The sequence below is a fragment of the Podarcis filfolensis genome, assembly GCF_964270895.1.
Source record: "Podarcis filfolensis genome assembly, chromosome: 18".
Taxonomy (NCBI): Eukaryota; Metazoa; Chordata; class Lepidosauria; order Squamata; family Lacertidae; genus Podarcis; species Podarcis filfolensis.
The window spans coordinates 11,265,736-11,285,600 of NC_139622.1; the positions used below are offsets into that span (position 1 = coordinate 11,265,736).

Here is a 19,865-nt window from a genome sequence, read left to right on the forward strand (position 1 = left end):
GAAGCTGTACGCCGGCTCCCTCGGCCAGTAAAGCGAGATGAGCGCCACAACCCCAGAGTCGGCCACGACTGGACCTAATGGTCAGGGGCCCCTTTACCTTTACATTACCCCCTCTGAAGCTACCTCTTGCAGACTTTGCCAGGTTCCTTGGCTAATACATTTGCCTCCCTCTCCTCTTCTAGACAAAAGAGGGCCATGTACCATATAACTGGCAGTGTCGCTTTCCCGCTGATGACCTCTCCGTCGCTCCTGTACACAGTGCCACCCCATCTTCCGCAGGCTCCGGGAGGGTGCTGCTCCTCCTTTCTGCCAGCACCCTCGACTCAGCTCACGCCTTTCTGCGCCGTCCCTGCAATGGATCACCTGGCAGGTAAAGGGGGCTGGTCTGCAAAACGTCCTGGGAGCCAATGTAGGTCTTTCAAGACCGGTGTTATGTGGTCTCGTCGGCCGCTCCCAGTCCCCAGTCTGGCTGCCGCATTCTGGATTAGTTGCAGTTTCCGCGTCACCTTCAAAGACAGCCCCACGTAGAGCACATGCCAGTAGTCTAAGAGGGAGATAACCAGAGCATGCACCACTCTGGAGAAACTGTGCGCAAGCAGGTAGGGTCTCATCCTGTGTCCCAGATGGAGCTGCCCTGGACACAGAATTGACCTTCACCTCCACGGACAGCTGTGAGTCCAAAATGACTCCCAGGCTGCACACCTGGTCCTTCAGGGGCACAGCTACCCCATTCAGGACCAGGGAGTCTCCCATATCCGCGGACCAGATTGAGAAGGCAATTGGGCCGGATCCGGCCCCCGGTCCTTCGTTTGCCTACCCATGCCTTAGCTTAATACTAGACGGACCAGGTTTTCCCACGACGGTCCAGGCTTCCATTTCTTTCCCTCTCCCTCCTCCGCAAATAATAATAATAATAAAAGCCTTTTGCACGTGCACAGAAATCTTCCTGGACCTGCACTATGGCCTACTGCAGAGTCGCCGCCGGAGCCGGACCGTCTTCACGGCGCAGCAGCGAGAGGCTTTGGAGAGCGCGTTTGAGCGGACCCATTACCCAGACATGGGCACCCGAGAGAGGCTGTCCGCCTTCGCCAACCTGCCCGAGGCTCGCGTACAGGTAATTTCGGGGGCGCACCCTCGGCGGAGAGGGAGGTGGGGAAATTCGACTCGCTTTCCCCAGCACCCGTCGACGTGCTGCAGCGGAGACAGGCGTTTCTCAAGTCTGCCTCTGAGGCAGACCCGCGTTGTCTGGGTTGCTGGCGGTGAAATATTTCATAGGGAACAGTTAGGGCCAGAGGCGTCAACTTCCAAGGGTGATGGAGGAGGGGACTAACGCTGCACATATGACCTTGCGATGTCCCGGTTTTTTCTCCTTCATAGAATCCTTTTTATTAAAGGTAAAGGTAAAGGGACCCCTGACCATTAGGTCCAGTCGTGGCCGACTCTGGGGTTGCGGCGCTCATCTCGTCTTACTGGCCAAGGGAGCCGGCGTACAGCTTCTGGGTCATGTGGCCAGCAGGACTAAGCTGCTTCTGGCGAACCAGAGCAGCGCACGGAAATGCCGTTTACCTTCCTGCTGGAGCGGTACCTATTTATCTACTTGCACTTTGATGTGCTTTCGAACTGCTAGGTTGGCAGGAGCAGGGACCGAGCAACGGGAGCTCACCCCGTCGCAGGGATTCAAACCGCCAACCTTCTGATCGGCAAGTCCTAGGCTCTGTGGTTTAACCCACAGCGCCACCCGCGTCCCCATCAATTACCATATAGCATATATTCAACAACAACAAAAAACAGCGACTATTTGTTGTTGACAAAGGACAGCAGGACATATAAAGGGCCCCCTTACCTTCAGTAACTCAGGGCCTCATCAAACCGAAATCTGGCCCTGTCTGGGATTATGATTGAAATTGGGATGTCCCTATTTCCATTGCAGAAATGTTGTTGGGTATGTGCAACCCGTTCGCTTGGGAGCAGGCTGTCTTGCAAAAGAGCCCTGATATTTTGGCAGGGGTCAACCCCTGACCTTTTCCCGTCCCTGTAATTTGCCAGGATGAAATGGTTGGGACCTTATCATCGTTCCCTTCAAACCTCAACTTGCACAATACCTCCCAGTTTATGATAGGGGCACTCCTGTAGATAATTGTACGTTCTGGCTGGCACTTTCATTTAACATAGCACCACCTCTCAATTTTCCATTTGCCTCCCACACACCCAAACCTCCCCCCCCCCCACCAGCAAGAGAGGATTATTCCACTGGCCATACTGGTTTATACTTTGGTATTCTCCTGGGACAGAGCTAGGAAGGACACAGACTTATCCTCAGCTTAAAAATTTGGCACATAGGTGGCCCAGCGGGGAGGTGGCCGCAGTCTGCGCCATTCTCCCTGAGCTGCTAGCTTTCTGCAAATCGGGGAGGGCCGCTGGTTTGTGCATTCAAGCACACTATCCTTCATAGCAAATGAACACTAACTGAGAGGACTGGGCTGTCTCTCTCCTCTCCTTCCTCTTCCTCTATCAATAATAATAATAATAATAATAATTTATGCCCCGCCCATCTGGCTGTGTTTCCCAGCCACTCTGGGTGGCTCCCAACAGAATATTAAAAGCACTATAAAACATCAGAAATTAAAAGCTTCCCTAAACAGGGCTGCCTACAGATGTCTCCTAAAAGTCAGGTAGTTGTTTATCTCCTTGACATCTGGTGGGAGGGCGTTCCACAGGGCGGGCGCCACCACCGAGAAGGCCCTCTGCCTGGTTCCTTGTAACCTCGCTTTTCGCAGGGAGGGAACCGCCAGAAGGCCCTCGGAAGATGGACCCAGGTGTCCGGGCTGGACTTTGGGGGTGGAGACGCTCCTTCAGGGATACTGGGCCTTTGAGGCGGTTTAGGGCTTTCAAGGTCAGCACCAACCCTTTGAATTGTGCTTGGAAACGTCCTGGGAGCCAATATAGGTCTTTCAGGACCGGTGTTATGTGGTCTCGGCGGCCGCTCCCAGTCCCCAGTCTGGCTGCCGCATTCTGGATTAATTGCAGTTTCCGGGTCACCTTCAAAGGTAGCCCCATGGAGAACGCATGGCATGAGTCCAAGCGGGAGACAACCAGAGCATGCACCACTCTGGTCAGACAGTCTGTGGGCAGGGAGGGTCTCATCCTGCATCCCAGATGGAGCTGCCCTGGACACAGAACTGACCTGTGCCTCCATGGACAGCTGTGATTCCAAAATGACTCCCAGGCTGCACATCTGGTTCTTCAGGGGCACAGTTGCCCCATTCAGGACCAGCGACTCCGTCACACCTGCCCGTCCCCCAGTAGGCCAATGTAACACTCATTCTTCCACCCAGGTGTGGTTCAAAAACCGACGGGCCAAATTCCGCAAGAGCCAGCACGAACCGCGGAAGAAGCCCCCCAGGACCGATGACCCCCCTGGCATCTTTGCGGGAGGAAGAGGAGCAACCGTGACGGACCGGCACCATTTGCAAGCGCCTCGGATGCGGACCACGTCACAGGGCGCTGTGCCAGGGAAGAAACAGCTTGTTGTCGCCGTAGCTGAGGACCACACGGACACTGCTCCGAGGCCTCTCCTGGGGGGTGCCCAAGCAGTTTCTGGAGCTGCCCCCCTGGACCCCAGACCCGTGCAAAGAGAGAACAGAAGGAGGCAAGATTTGGGACTGTGGTGTGGGTCTGCATTGCCCTTGCAGGCTTATTGGCTGAGCACGTAGGCGACAAGAGTCTGGGATTTCCCCGTTCACAACCTGCATAATAATAACAATGATTTATTATTTATACCCCGCCCATCTGGCTGGGCTTCCCCAGCCACTCTGGGCGACTTCCAAAAAATATTAAAATATTGTAATACATCAAACATTAAAAGCTTCCCTAAACAGGGCTGCCTTCAGATGTCTTCTAAAAGTCTGGTAGTTGTTGTTCTCTTTGACATCTGGTGGGAGGGCGTTCCACAGGGCGGGTGCCACTACCGAGAAGGCCCTCTGCCTGGTTCCCTGTAACTTGACTTCTCGCAGTGAGGGAGCCGCCAGAAGGCCCCAAGGACCTCCATGTCCGGGTAGAATGATGGGGGTGGAGACGCTCCTTCAGGGATACTGGGACATTTAGGGCTTTCAAGGTCAGCACCAACACTTTGAATTGTGCTCGGAAACATACTGGGAGCCAATGTAGGTCTTTCAAGACCGGTGTTATATGGTCTCGGTGGCCGCTCCCAGTCCCCAGTCTAGCTGCCGCATTCTGGATTAGTTGTAGTTTCCGGGTCACCTTCAAAGGTAGCCCCACATAGAGCGCATGGCAGTAGTCCAAGCGGGAGATAACCAGAGCATGCACCACTCTGGCCAGACAGTCTGCAGGCAGGGAGGGTCTCATCCTGTGTACCAGATGGAGCTGCCCTGGACACAGAATTGACCTGCACCTCCATGGACAGCTGTGAGTCCAAAATGACTCCCAGGCTGCGCACCTGGTCCTTCGGGGGCACAGTGACCCCATTCAGGATGCAGGCTGCATTTTGCTCTCCAAAGTTGCAAAGCCGTAGCCCTGTGGGTGCAGCAACTGCCTTGCATGCAGAAGGCCCCAGTTTATTTTAAATATTACAGTGGTCCCTTGGTCCTCAAACGCCTTGGTCCTCAAACAACTTGGAACCCAAACACTGCAAGCCCGGAAGTAAGCGTTCCGGTTTGCGAACTTTTTTCGGAAGCCGAACGTGCTCCAGTTTGAGTGCCACGCTTCCGATTTGAGTGTTACGCTGAGGTCTGTCTGTTTTTGCTATTTATTTTGCATTTTTGTGGCTCTTTTTTATTATGTTTTTGTGACTGTTCAGCTACTGATGGATTGTGTGACTGCAGTACATTGTTGATTGCTTTCATTTTATGGATCAATGGTCACGTTAGATAGTAAAATTCATATTAAAGTGCTGTTTTAGGAGTTGTTTTTTAAAAGTCTGGAACAGATCAATCCCTTTTGCATTACTTTCTAGGTGGGCAGGAGCAGAGACCAAGCAATGGGCGCTCAAACCGTGGACCTTCTGATCGGCAAGTCCTAGGCTCTGTGGTTTAACCCACAGCGCCACCCGCGTCCCTAATTGAAGAATTTAGATTCCTCCAAAATTATAGGAAGGGCTGTCTACACCAGCTGTCTACACCATTTCCTTCATTTGGTGCAGGGATTTTTACTTTCAATATATAAAGGGGACTCTCTTATTTTTCCCCCACCCACACATGCACATCACATTTAATTGTTTCTCCAAGAAGTGGAGGCGAGGGAAGAGGGAAACAGCTTCTAAAAACTGGGACACACTCGGAGGGGATGGTTGTTGTTGTTGTTTAGTCGTTTAGTCGTGTCCGCCTCTTCGTGACCCCCTGGACCAGAGCACGCCAGGCCCTCCTGTCTTCCACTGCCTCCCGCAGTTTGGTCAAACTCATGCTGGTAGCTTCGAGAACACTGTCCCACCATCTCGTCCTCTGTCGTCCCCTTCTCCTTGCGCCCTCCATCTTTCCCAACATCAGGGTCTTTTCCAGGGAGTCTTCTCTTCTCATGAGGTGGCCAAAGTCTTGGAGCCTCAGCTTCAGGATCTGCCTTCCAGTGAGCACTCAGGGCTGATTTCCTTCCGAATGGAGAGGTTGGATCTTCTTGCAGTCCATGGGACTCTCAAGAGTCTCCTCCAGCACCAGAATGCAAAAGCATCCATTCTTCGGCGATCAGCCTTTTGGAGGGGATGGTACTATGCGTTATGAAATGAGTGGGGCTGCAGCCTCAAAAAAAGAGGAGATTGCAAGAGCTGCTAATTCGGGGAGAATTTGGAAAGCCTTCCTGGGGATGAGTCAACGGCAGGCATGTGGGAAAGGTTTGCTGCTGCTGCAGGCGGTGAGTTGCAAATTGGCCCATGCAAATTCCTGAGTTCGCAGAGGAGGCAGTGGTGTCCTCACCTGGGCTTGGCCAGGAGGATACACTTCCTGATTGTCCAGTTATCCTCCGGGATTCTGAACCGCAACAGGGGGCAGGTCCCTATATATATAATTTGCCCTGTGTGCCGCCAGCAGCCAGCCGCCCAGGACTGCTCTCAAAGGAAGGATGTGGTCTTAAACAGAGCCTCGCGGCAGGAAAGGGTTTCTGCTACCCAGTGAAGAATCAGCGTGGGAACAATTGTCCCTGTTCAAGAACACCTTGGTGTGCTTTTTGGGGGGGGGGGTGTTTTACGTTTGCTGCTGAAGCTGAGCGATGAGGGCCAGATCGGGGACCGGAGTCGAGGCTTCCAGCGAGAAGCAAGAGAAACCAGGTAAACCCCAGTCCCTACAGCATCGCTTCGCACCCACCCACCCCAGAACCATAGCTGTCAACTTTTCCCTTTTCTTGCAAATATTCAGAATAAGGGAATTAAAAAAAAGGGAAACATTGACACCTATGCCCAGAATTGATCTCCTGCTTTCGTTTTGGCTCACGTCCCATTAGGGCAGGGACGGGGAGTTCCGAATGCGGCCCTCGGTACCTCTCTATGCGGCCCTCGAAGCGCTCTGGGCTTTCTTTTCTTTCTTTTAATTTTAGTTTTCAGAGTTTCAAAAAGAAAAACTTTTTTTAACAAACACACACACACACACACACACTTGTATACTATAAACCATAATCAATATCAGTACCTTTATAGGGTTGCCTGAACCTCCGGTTTCGGCCACAGCACCCCCCGCAGTTTACTGCTCTTTCTTAATGAGAGGAGTGGGCTGAGGATGTGAGAAGTCCCTTCCATCCTGGCAAGACTTGCCTTTAGAGAAAGAGTGAAATCTATCAGGTAAAGGGACCCCTGACCGTTCGGTCCAGTCGCGGATGACTCTGGGGTTGCGGTGCTCATCTCGTTTTCAGGCCGAGGGAGCCAGCGTTTGTCCGCAGACCGTTTTTCCAGGTCATGTGGCCAGCAGGACTGAGCCGCTTCTGGCGAACCAGAGCAGCGCACGGAAACGCCGTTTACCTTCCCGCTGGAGCGGTACCTATTCATCTACTTGCACTTTGACGTGCTTTGAGCTTGTTGAGTTGTCCAGATATTTCCCCAGACGTTTTGGCGATTTCCAGGCGTCGTCTAGCAGTGCCGAATCCCAGCGCTGTCCGAACGGCAGTCCTAGCCGCTGGCGACTTCCAGCAGGGTTTTGTTTTGTTTTTATGCTGATAGGGCGAAAGGCTGGGAGTCCATCAGCAGGTGGCGCCATTGGGGAACGAGAGGCCAGAGCAAACTCATTCCAGCTCTGGCCCCTTCCTCCTCCTCCTCCCTGCTGAGTTCTGCAAGAGCTGAGGTCTGCAAGGAGGAACGAACCACCTTCTGCACTGGCAGTAAGTAGGAAAGCAGGCAGAGGGGCTAAGTTTGTCGTCCCGTTTGCCCTAGACTAGTGACCAGCAACTGCTGAAGGACAGCCTCACATGAAAATCTCATTTCTTTATTCTAATGCCCAGGGTTTTAGCAATAACCGTGGGCACCAGTGAAACACTGGGGGGAAAGGGAATCTTGGTGCTATCGCCACACATGCGATCTTCTCAAGATTGCTTCGTGACAGTGCGTTACTTTACGTGCGAGGAGGGGCGGAGAGATGTAAATGAAAGCCGGGGCAGTCTGGGGCTGCTCTGATTCAGGGAATTAATCTAGGTTAAAACCTAATTAAGAAGGAGAGGAATGTGGAGGAGAGGGAGAAATTACAAAAAGGAACGGGAAAATGGGCCTTTTCTTTAGGTTGTGTCACATTCCGTAATTATAATTTCATTATTTATACGCTGCTCATCTGACTGGGTTGCCCCAGCCGCTCTGGGCAGCTTCCAACATATATAAAAACATGTTGTTGAGTTGTTTAGTGGTGTCCGCCTCTTCATGACCCCCTGGACCAGAGCACGCCAGGCCCTCCTGTCTTCCACTGCCTCCCGCAGTTTGGTCAAACTCATGTTGGCCGCTTCGAGAACACTGTCCCACCATCTCGTCCTCTGTCGTCCCCTTCTCCTTGTGCCCTCCATCTTTCCCAGCATCAGGGTCTTTTCCAGGGAGTCTTCTCTTCTCCTGAGGTGGCCAAAGTCTTGGAGCCTCAGCTTCAGGATCTGTCCTTCCAGTGAGCACTCAGGGCTGATTTCCTTCCGAATGGAGAGGTTGGATCTCCTTGCAGTCCATGGGACTCTCAAGAGTCTCCTCCAGCACCAGAATTCAAAAACATTAAATGTTTAAAAAAACCCAAAAGTTTCCCTATCCAGGGCTGCCTCCAGATTTCTTCTAAAGGTTGTTGTAGTTACATATCCGTTTGGCACAGGAGTCGCATAACAGAAAACATTAAAAAATGACCTCCCTGTACAGGATTGCCTTCAGACGGCTCGGGGGTCCAACTCCAACATTTCTCCGATGAAAATAGGGACATCCTAAGGAAAAGTGAAGGGACACAGCTGGTGTTGTGGGTTAAACCACAGAGCCTAGGACTTGCTGATCAGAAGGTCGGCGGTTTGAATCCCCACGACGGGGTGAGCTCCCGTTGCTCGGTCCCTGCTCCTGCCAACCTAGCAGTTCGAAAGCACATCAAAGTGCAAGTAGATAAATAGGTACCGCTCCGGCGGGAAGGTAAACGGCGTTTTCGTGTGCTGCTCTGGTTCGCCAAAAGCGGCTTAGTCCTGCTGGTCACATGACCCGGAAGCTGTACGCCGGGTCCCTCGGCCAGTAAAGCGAGATGAGCGCCGCAACCCCAGAGTCGGCCACGACTGGACCTAATGGTCAGGGGTCCCTTTACTTTTAGGCAAACTAAGGCCCGGGGGCCGGATGTGGCCCAATCGCCTTCTCAATCCAGCCCGCGGATGGTCCGGGAATCAGCGTGTTTTTAGATGAGTAGAATGGGTCCTTTTATTTAAAATGCATCTCTGGGTTATTTGTGGGCCCTGCCTGGTGTTTTTACATGAGTAGAATGTGCGCTAATAATAATAATAATAAAATTTATTTATACCCAACTCTCCCCAGCCAAGACCGGGCTCAGGGTGGCTAACACCAGGTATAAAAACAATTGATTAAAATACAACTTAAAAACCAGCTTAAAATCCGTTAAAATGCAGCCTCATTTCAGTAGAAACTCAAATCAAAAACTTTTTGGGGATGAAAACCTGCATCTCTGGGTTGTTTGTGGGGCGTAGGACTTTGTTCATATTTTTTTCCAAAATATAGTCTGGCCCCCCACATGATCTGAGGGACGGTGGACCGCCCCACGGCTGAAAAAGGTTGCTGACATCCTGAATTAAGCTGAATGTTGAGAGATGCAGGGCAGTCAAAAGAACAGGATGCAGGGTTGACTCAGCAGCTAGGCTCCTCTGATCGTCTTCTGAGGAATGAGACGGCACCAGATGTGAACCTGGTTTGCAGGCGGTTGAGGTGTGGTCCAGGTGAGCAGCTCAATTAAACCCGTGAGCGCAGAAACCAGTTCATCGCTTCCTTGCCGGGTTTCCAAACAGATCGGCTGTTGCTCCGTCGCGGAGTGATGGCTTTTCCCCAGAAGCGAGAAGCGAGATTTAGTTACCCTTAAAGGCAAGACGGAACAGGAACCACCCTCCCACGGTTTCGCATGGGCCTGTTTAAAAACGACTCCCTGCCACTTGGGTTTCCCAGTCAAGTAGATCGGAGAATCTGATCGAAATGTGCAATGCAGCTGCCACGTAAGTCTTTCTCAAAATAATAATAATAATAATAATAATAATAATAATAATAATAATAATAATAATAAGGTATTTATACCCTGCCCATCTGGGCAGCTCCCAACCAAATATTAAAAACACAATACAGCATTAAACAGGGACATGGGTGTCGCTGCGGTCTAAACCACAGAGCCTAGCACTTGCCGATCAGAAGGTCGGCGGTTTGAATCCCCGCAACGGGGTGAGCTCCTGTTGCTCGGTCCCAGCTCCTGCCAACCTAGCAGTTCTAAAGCACACCAATGCAAGTAGATAAATAGGTACCGCTCCGGAGGGAAGGTAAACGGCGTTTCCATGCGCTGCTCTGGTTCGCCAGAAGCAGCTTAGTCCTGCTGGCCACATCAGCCGGAAGCTGTATGCCGGCTCCCTCGGCCAGTAAAGCGAGATGAGCGCCGCAACCCCAGAGTCGGTCACGACTGGACCTAATGGTCAGGGGTCCCTTTACCTTTACCTTTTACAGCATTAAACATTAAAAGCTTCCCTAAACATGGCTGCCTTCAGATATCTTCTAAAAGTCTGGCAGTTGTTTTTCTCTTTGACATCTGGTGGGAGGGCGTTCCATAGGGTAGGAGCCACCACCGAGAAGGCCCTCTGCCTGGTTCCCCATAACCTCACTTCTCGCAGAAGAGAGGCAGAAGGCCCTCAGCACTGGACCTCAGTGTCCGGGCAGAACGATGGGGGTGGAGACGCTCCTTCAGGTCGACTGGGTTACTGGAGGATTCTGTGATTCTATGATTCTATGATCTGCAAGGCAAATGTGACAATCATTCATCCTTTTGCTTAAGCATCTAATGTCTGGCGGATGCAACACTGTGGACCAGACAATTGCTCCATCTAGAGCACACACATAGAAACAGCAGCCCAAAAATCTGGGCGGCTTCCAACATAAACAAAAACACAATTAAACATGAAACATTTTTTAAAAAACCTCCCTATCCAGGGCTGCCTTCCGATGTCTTCTAAAGGATGTAGAGTCACTTATCTCTCCTTAGCTCCTAGGGTCACATAACTCCATCCCCTCTAACATTTCTCTGATGAAAATAGGGAAGTCCTAGGGAAGTCCTAAGGAAATCAGCCCTGGGTGCTCACTGGAAGGACAGATCCTGAAGCTGAGGCTCCAAGACTTTGGCCACCTCAGGAGAAGAGAAGACTCCCTGGAAAAGACCCTGATGTTGGGGAAGATGGAGGGCACAAGGAGAAGGGGACGACGGAGGACGAGATGGTGGGACAGTGTTCTCGAAGCTACCAGCATGAGTTTGACCAAACTGGGGGAGGCAGTGGAAGACAGGAGGGCCTGGCGTGCTCTGGTCCAGGGGGTCACGAAGAGGCGGACACGACTAAACGACTAAACAACAAGAACAAGGAAATGTGGGACATTCTGGGATCAAATCTGAAACCGGGATGGCTTCTGTAAATCTGGGACTGTCCCTGGAAAATAGGGATGCTCTGAGGATCTGTATTATTCCTGAAACTGCCTCCCAGAGCCATCCAGATATCCAGGTCCCTGTTGTTGTTGCTTAGTCGTTTAGTGGTGACCGCCTCTTCATGACCCCCTGGACCAGGGGTTTGTTCGGTTACTTATTGCTGCACCTGCAAAGCTGGACAGAAACGGCTTCACCGCAGTGGGCAGCAAGGAGTTAGCTGGGTCTGCGGTCAGAATAAGAGCGCTGAGAAAAATAGAGTGAAATATGATCGAGCAAGGCTTGTGCAGAGAGAAGAGGCAGAGGCACCACGTCAGAGCAAAAGCACTTTGTTCCGCCTTTCCAGTCCATGGAGGGTTTTGGCTGGCATGTAGGGTGGTTTCCGAAGAAATTGGAGAGGTAAGGCAGAACAATTCCTTGTCGGGTCAACTGCCCAATCCACCACCTGCCAACTCTCTGAAGCAAGTAGACTCAGTTGAAACTGAGGACATGCCATGCAACTCCAGTTTTGCACCCGAAAGGGGTTAGCCCGTTTTTGGGTGTGCATCAAACCCCACTGGATTTCTGTAAGGTAAAGGGTAACGGGACTGCTGACCATTAGGTCCAGTCATGGCCGACTCTGGGGTTGCGGCGCTCATCTCACTTTACTGGCCGAGGGAGCCGGCGTACAGCTTCCGGGTCATGTGGCCAGCAGGACTAAGCCGCTTCTGGCGAACCAGAGCAGCGCACGGAAACGCCGTTTACCTTCCCGCCGGAGCGATGCCTATTTATCTACTTGCACTTTGATGTGCTTTCGAACTGCTAGGTTGGCAGGAGCAGGGACCGAGCAACGGGAGCTCACCCCGTCATTGCGGGGATTCGAAACGCCCTTTTAAAAATGTAGGTCTGGGTGTTCTGCACAGCACTGGGCAGCTGTGGTTGGTGACAAACTGAGCTTCGTCATGCATTGGCACATAGGCAAATTCACTCCCACGGGAGGCAGTGAGAGCCAGCTACGTTAATGGCTGTAAGAGAAGATTAGGCAAACATCCACTGCAATGTTACTCCCCTGAAAATAGGGACGTCCTATTCCATCCCCTCCAACATTTCTCCCCTGAAAATAGGGACGTCCTATGCCATCCCCTCCAATGTTTCTCCCCTGAAAATAGGGACGTCCTATGCCATCCCCTCCAACGTTTCTCCTGTGAAAATAAGGACGTCCTATTCCATCCCCTCCAACGTTTCTCCCATGCAAATAGGGACGTCCTATTCCATCCCCTCCAACGTTTCTCCCCTGAAAAGAGGGACGTCCTATTCCATCCCCTCCAACGTTTCTCCCCTGAAAATAGGGACATCCTATTCCATCCCCTCCAACGTTTCTCCTGTGAAAATAGTGACATCCTATGCCATCCCCTCCAACGTTTCTCCTGTGAAAATAGGGACGTCCTATCAGTGGCGTAGCGTGGGTTGTCAGCACCCGGGGCAAGGCAAGTAATTTGCGCCCCCTAACCCGTGGATTTGCGCCCCCTAACCCGTGGATTTGCGCCCTCTAACCCATGGATTTGCCCTAACCCCAGATGTTGCGCCCGGTGCGGCCGGCACCCCCTGCACCCCCCACGTTACGCCACTGCGTCCTATTCCATCCCCTCCAACGTTTCTCCCATGAAAATAGGGACGTCCTATTCCATCCCCTCCAACGTTTCTCCCATGAAAATAGGGACGTCCTATTCCATCCCCTCCAATGTTTCTCCCGTGTAAATAGGGACGTCCTATTCCACCCCCACCAACATTTCTCCCGTGAAAATAAGGAGTTATGCGACTCCTGATCCAAGCAGATAAGTAAACACACAACTTTTAGAAAACATCTGAAGGCAGCCCTGTAGAGAGGCGTTTTTTAAAAAAATATTTAATGTATGACTATATTTTTATGTCTGTTGGAAGCCTCCCAAAGTGTCTGGGGCAACCCAATCCGATGGGCAGGGTATAAATAATCAGATTATTATTGTTATGGAACAGGACATCTCTGTTTTCACCGGTGAAATGTTGGAGGGTTATGTTGTGTGTGTGTGTCTGAGAGAAAGAGAGGTGAAAACTGGAGCCGTGCTGATGAATAGCTTGGCACAGGTCGACTATCCCGGTTCGCAGAGGCTCCATTTACGGATGCGAAGCGCAGGGGAACAGCCTCCACGTGTGTGAAAGCCGGTTCGATTTTGCGTGTGGGTGTTTTGTGTGGGCACAACCCCTGGCAGCATGCCAGGCAGGCGTGGGAGAGGTGAAAGGGCATACCTTACACCTGGCTGGAAAGGATTTCTCTTCTGAGGAACAGGTGAGCGTGTCTTGCAGGTATCGTCATGGGAAAGGCGTTGGGCAGGTGGGGGCTTGGAGGGAGAGAGAGAGAGAGGAGAGACAGGAAGACTGGCGAGAGTGGCGCTCCCTTGTCAGTCAATCCCGATTTCAAGAGCCGCCCAGGTATCTTGGCAGCGCCGGCCTCACCTCTCTGCCACATCTAGCAAATCGCTCGAGGGCCTCAGAGGCATCCCTGGCAGAGGGTATATCTCACCTGACCCCAGGGAGGCAGGCAGGTAAGGTGTGCCAACTCCTGGTTGCTAAGGAGCCGCCGGGTTTTGAGCTGCACCCTTAATGAGGACCCTGGGGCAGTCGGGAGGGGAAAATCAACGAGGAAAATGGAGATAATTTCTTCCCCACCTCCCTAAGACCTTAAGAAGTGGCTGGCTGCTGCTGGATCAGGACCTATCTAAGTCCAGGCTCGTGCCTCTTGGCGGCCGAGCGGATGTCTCGACGGGGAGCCCCGCAAGCAGTGAGAAATTTTCTACCTTTATTCAGGTTTTTTGAGTACAATCAGAATGGTTGAACCATGCAAAATGCAAGGATATGGAGGTTGATTTTGATAGCCGCGAGGCGGGAGGGAAGGAAGTCGCTAGGCTCTGAAGACGACGGTGATGTGAATGTATATAACTAGATGGAAAATAAATCAAAAGTGTATCTAAAAAATAAAGCCCGCAAGCAGAATCGGACTGCAGCAGTGATTTACCCCTTTGTGCCCACGAATGGTGCAAAGCTCTTTTTTCCCTAGGGAAAAATTTGGGGGAACGCACCACGAAGTTTGTTTGTTTATTGAGGGCCCCGTCTCAGTGCCATCGAGGCGGTGGAGAAATCTAAGATGCGGTTACTGTAATAAACTCTAGCAGACAATGATCAGCATTGGCCTCAACTTTACCGTTTACAGATATAGGTGGGACATTAGGTGTATTAAAAGGAGGAGGAGGAGGAAGAATTATTTGGTTTTTAGAAAGTTAAGGGAACTCAATTCACCCTGAGTTCCTGCCCCAAAAATAATAACCCCGGTGCAATCCATGTGAGTTTGTCAGGGACTGTGGGAAATAGATGACTCATCAGAGCAGGTTGGAGTGATTCTGCAATTACAGCATTCTGCGATTGCGAAGGAAGGGAGTTGAGGATTCAAGTAGGCTGATGTTTACATGGTCTCCAGGTAATGCAAGGCGACGTTTAGGACTGGCAAAAGGAACTAGATACTATTGGGCTGGAGACAGTGTTTGTCTCTCTGTGTTTTGGGGCCGTTGCAGGAATCCTAAGATGTCAAAACGATAAAATAGATGTTCATAAACACACGGGGTATTCTGAAATGCAACCCTGAATCCATTTTCGACTATCTTAAATGACCCCGCAGTAGAAGGAATTATCTGGGGAAGAATAGGTTTTGTTTTTGTTTTCCATATGTCAGTCTTGTTAAATAAATAAACTGCTATCAGCTGCTTGGGGTGAACTGCAAAACCGGTCCGGCAAGTATCTTTTAAGCAGAGCAGACAGTCCGCAGAGCATCTTCTGTCCATCAACAGGTGTAAATTTCTGAGCAGGATTCAAAAGGATGACCCAGAACGGTCAAGTCATGGCAATCAGCAAACATTTACAGATCTCTGGGCAGACAAGAGAGAAGCCACACTCTCAAATTTCCATTGTAGACGGCCTTTTTCTGCGACACCATACTCTCCAACGTTTCTCCAATGGAAATACAGTGGTACCTCGGGTTAAGTACTTAATTCGTTCTGGAGGCCCGTACTTAACCTGAAACTGTTCTTAACCTGAAGCACCACTTTAGCTAATGGGGCCTTCCGCTGCCACCGCACGATTTCTGTTCTCATCCCGAAGCAAAGTTCTTAACCTGAAGCACTATTTCTGGATTAGCAGAGTCTGTAACCTGAAACGTATGTAACCTGAAGTGTATGTAACCCGAGGTACCACTATAAACCCTCCCTATACAGGGCTAAGGGAAGCGGGTGGCGCTGTGGTCTAAACCACAGAGCCTAGGACTTGCCGATCAGAAGGTCAGCGGTTCGAATCCCCGCAATGACGGGTTGAGCTCCCGTTGCTCGGTCCCTGCTCCTGCCAACCTAGCAGTTCGAAAGCACGTCCAAGTGCAAGTAGATAAATAGGTGCCACTCCGGCGGGAAGGTAAACGGCGTTTCCGTGCGCTGCTCTGGTTCGCCAGAAGCGGCTTAGTCCTGCTGGCCACATGACCCAGAAGCTGTGTGAGGACAAATGCCAGCTTTTGGTTTGGGAACGGAATTTCCGGAACGGATTAAGTTTGAGAACCAAGGGACCACTGTATTTTTTTTTAAAAAAATGCAATGTACAGAGTCTTCTAAAGGAAATACACCCCGACAGCCCACCTCCAACCGAGACACTGAGTCCATCCATTTCCCCCTTGTTTTATGAGGCATGCTGGGGACAGATTGAAACTTGCCTATTCAAAGGACTGGCTAAACATCAAAGAGAAAAATTATCCTGCGGAATCAGGCCAAATGCCTTCTCTGTTTACCAGAATCTTCCAGGTCCGTGTGTGTGTGTGTGTGTGAACTTTTCAGTTCAAAGATCTCCAGAATTCTTTTGCTGGGATTCCTCCATTGCAGGGGTCAGACTGGATGACCTCTGGAGGGACCCATTCAATTCCGCAATTCTAGGATTCTACGAAATGCTGTTACAGCAGCTTGAAAGCAGCATAAGGTGGGACCCAGTTTTTAACATTGTTAAAAACGCCCATTTTCCCATAAACCTGTTAGGCTAGTTTATACGTTTAGGCTAGTTTATACGTTCAGCATCCTTTCTGGAATAAGTTAACTTAATGGACCAACTTTTCTCTCTATTATTTTTATTATTTTTATTATCTTTATTGCATTTTAAAAAAATTACAGAGAAAGCATGACATCCAAATATTCAAAAAGCAAAAGAAAGAAAAATATACGGAAAAAGGAAAAATATAAAAAGGAAAGGAAAAGGAAAAAGAAAGAAAAATGATAAATAATAAAAAACGAAAAAGAACGAGTCGAGCGAACAAAACTGTTCAAAGGATACAAAGCGAAATGCTGAAACGAGCCTTCGGTATTCGCGAAAGATAAGCGGAATATTGTGTAGAATGCGTCAAGTATATGGTTCTTTTCGTCGCTGCTGCTAAGGGGTGGCGAATTTGACCCAAATACATGACTGGTGCAGTCTGTCTAATCTACCTCTCTGTCCATCTCTTTGATTTCTAGGGACCAAAATGGCCAGCCAGGATGACTCAAAATCCCAACAAGGTAGCTGAGAACTTGAGCTTGCTTCTTTCCTCTTCCCTCCCAAACCGTTTTCCATTTATGTCATGGTTTTTTACATTGTAAGCCTGAAGATTCCTTCCTTCCTTCCTTCCTTCCTTCCTTCCTTCCTTCCTTCCTTCCTTCCTTCCTTCCTTCCTCTCTTTCTCTCTTTCTCTCTCCCTCTCCCTCCCTCTTTCTTTCTTTCTTTCTTTCTTTCTTTCTTTCTTTCTTTCTTTCTTTCTTTCTTTCTTTCCTTCCTTCCTTCCTTCCTTCCTTCCTTCCTTCCTTCCTTCCTTCTTTCGCTCTTTTCCCCTCCCTCTCTCCCTCCCTCCCTCCCTCCCTCCCTCCCTCCCTCCCTTCCTTCCTTCCTTCCTTCCTTTCTTTCTCTCTCTCTCTCCCCCTCTCCCTCTTTCTTTCTTTCTTTCTTTCTTTCTTTCTTTCTTTCTTTCACTCTTTCCCCCTTCCTTCCTCCCCCCTCTCTCCCCCTCTCCCCTTTCTTTCTTTCTTTCTTTCTTTCTTTCTTTCTTTCTTTCTTTCTTTCTTTTGCTCTTTTTTCCTTCCTTCCTTCCTTCCTTCCTTCCTTCCTCCCTCCCTCCCTCCCTTTCTCTCTTTCTCTCTTTTTCTCTTTCACGATTTGTAAGCCACTCTGAAAGCCATCTGTGACTGAAGAGTGGGATTTTAAAAAAACAAAAAGAATAATAAGAACCAGTCTTTAAATTACGTATATTAAGAGTGAGACAGAGACCTAGCAAACGATCTCTGCGAACCTCAAACTAAGCACTCCAGATTAATTGGAGGGGTGGGGGTTCTGGAGCTATCGCGATATCCCAGGGTTCTAGACTCCTGTCTGCTTTGGTTTATAGACCTCACTTGCTAGTTCAGGGTACTAGGCTCATTTGTGCTCTGGACATCCATTTCCCCCTTTACGGTTCTAGGTGCCTCTTGGGTTCTAGATCTCTCTAGCTGTGTTCCCGGCACCTCTTTTCTATCATGGGGTTCTAGACTGCTCTCTGCAAACAGTGCTACCTCTGAGGTCTTCTTCCCTACCTCTCTTTGTCCAGATTTCACCTGGATCGTGAAGGCGAACGACCGGGCATACCACGAGCAGTTTCACACGACCTACGCCTGGTGTCTGAAGAAGAAAAAATATGCTGTAAGGAAATGGAAACTCTGTTTTATTGATCTTGTAGCTTATGGCAAGTCCAGTTCCGTCCCCTTCCCCAAAGCCTCGGTGCTTACTGCAAATTATATTTCCTTTTCTTAAGCAGCAGAGTCACTGCAGCTTGGACAAAACATGACTCGGTTCTAGAAGGGGCCGGCCTAAGCGTTAGGCAACCTGCAGTAACAAAATCCTTAATAATAATAATAATTTATTTATAGCCCGCACATCTGGCTGAGTTTCCCCAGCCACTCTGGGCGGCTCCCAATCAAGTGTTAAAAACAGTCCAGTGTTAAATATTAAAAACTTCCCTAAACAGGGCTGCCTTCAGATGTCTTTTAAAGATAGGATAGCTGCTTATTTCCTTCACATCTGAAGGGAGGGCGTTCCACAGGGCGGGCGCCACTACCGAGAAGGCCCTCTGCCTGGTTCCCTGTGACCTCACTTCTCGCAGGGAGGGAACCGCCAGAAGGCCCTCGGTGCTGGACCTCAGTGTCCGGGCAGAACGATGGGGGTGAAGACACTCCTTCAGGGATACTGGACCGAGGCCGTTTAGGGCTTTCAAGGTCAGCACCAACTCTTTGAATTGCGCTCGGAAACGTACTGGGAGCCAATGCAGATCTCTCAGAACCGGTGTTATGTGGTCCTGGCGGCCACTCCCAGTCACCAGTCTAGCTGCCGCATTCTGGATTAATTGCAGTTTCCGGGTCACCTTCAAAGGTAGCCCCATGGAGAATGTATTGCAGTAGTCCAAGCGGGAGATAACCAGAGCATGCACCACTCTGGCATGACAGTCTGTGGGCAGTTAGGGTCTCAGGCTGCGTACCAGATGGAGCTGCCCTGGACACAGAACTAACCTGCGCCTCCATGGACAGCGCTGAGTCCGGAATGACTCTCAGGCTGCGCACCTGGTCCTTCAGGGGCACAGTTACCCCATTCAGGACCAGGGAGTCCCCCACACCTGCCCACGCCCTGTCCTCCCCAATATTGATTTATTGATTTATTAGATTCATATACCCAGTGCTTTTCTTCTGGGGGATGCAAGGGTACGCATGCCCCTAAACATTTTGCGAATCTAACGGGAGAAGAAACTAAAAATATATATTAAATTTTTAGTTTCTTCTCTAGCACAGTGAATCGCCAGTTCCGTTGCTACGCCCGATGGCGGCCTTTTGCTATATTTATTTCGCCCCATTTGAACTATAAAACGGTGGTTTTCTTAAGTCAAAATGAGACTACCCCTAATTTTTTTTTTTTTAAGAAAAAAGCACTATGTATTATCTCCCTTCATCCAAAGTTCTTAGGGCGGTTGACAGAATAAAATACAGGATAAAAACAAGTAAATAAGTAAAAACGAAACAGCGAAACAATATCTTCCCTCTTCCCATAGACACATTTAAAAGGCTGTAGAATATTAATCAGACCAAGGCCTGGTTGAAGATGAACGTTTTTCACCTGGCGTCTAAAAATATATAATGATGGCGTTGGGCGAACCTCCCACTAACTTCTCAATATTAGTTGCCTTCTCTCATTTTAGAGCTGCAAGGTGCTGATATGTACAGTCACAATCAAAATGATTAAAAAAAAACCCATTGCAAGTCAGGTTAATTATCTAAATTTACAGACTCAGCTGTTTGCAACGAGTAAGTCGAACAGAAGCCATTGAAACAGTTGGACGCAATGGAACGCTTTGAGCCGTTTCCCCCAAAATTCAGCAGAAAACACAACTTGGATTGTCTCCTTGCAAACATCTGAAAGTCTGTCCCTTTTATGACTGGGTACACAATTTTCTCCTCTTAGGCAAAGACCATAAGACGACCTGGTTGGTTGCCAGATTCTGCGTGCAGATTTGCAGGCGCAGACCACCCCTCCAAAATAAATTAGTTTGCAAGAAAAACAGTCGGCCTCCGGGGCCAATTTGTACGGTAGCCCAAATTTTTAGGTCTTTATGTGTTTATGCGCTTATCCTAGATTTTACTCTTTCAGATGTTGTTCTACACTGCTTTCAATGTCTAT

The 19,865-nt window shown here is 49.8% G+C and overlaps 2 protein-coding genes across 3 annotated transcripts in view; both read left to right on the forward strand.

Annotated features, from left to right (window-relative positions):
• Positions 1-9: 9 nt before the first annotated feature.
• On the forward strand, positions 10-3,713 carry LOC310753227 (uncharacterized protein; the record flags this gene model as incomplete). Its single annotated transcript, XM_083594284.1, has 3 exons — positions 10-370; positions 939-1,114; positions 3,336-3,713. Exons 1-3 carry the CDS (start codon positions 196-198, stop codon positions 3,711-3,713), a joined length of 729 nt encoding a protein of 242 aa, XP_083450410.1. The 5' UTR covers positions 10-195.
• A 2,470-nt stretch (positions 3,714-6,183) lies between these two features.
• The window catches only part of ATP8B3 (ATPase phospholipid transporting 8B3), a 53,204-nt gene continuing 39,522 nt past the window's right edge, over positions 6,184-19,865 (forward strand). The window contains exons 1-3 of one of the 2 annotated variants that reach the window (XM_083594382.1): positions 6,184-6,271; positions 16,652-16,693; positions 17,752-17,843. In XM_083594382.1, the coding sequence (XP_083450508.1) occupies positions 6,214-6,271; positions 16,652-16,693; positions 17,752-17,843 (192 nt within the window). In that variant the 5' untranslated portion in view covers positions 6,184-6,213. Of the gene's footprint in view, positions 6,272-9,414; positions 9,646-16,651; positions 16,694-17,751; positions 17,844-19,865 lie in introns of those variants that run through there. The other variant, XM_083594383.1, reaches the window with a different exon arrangement.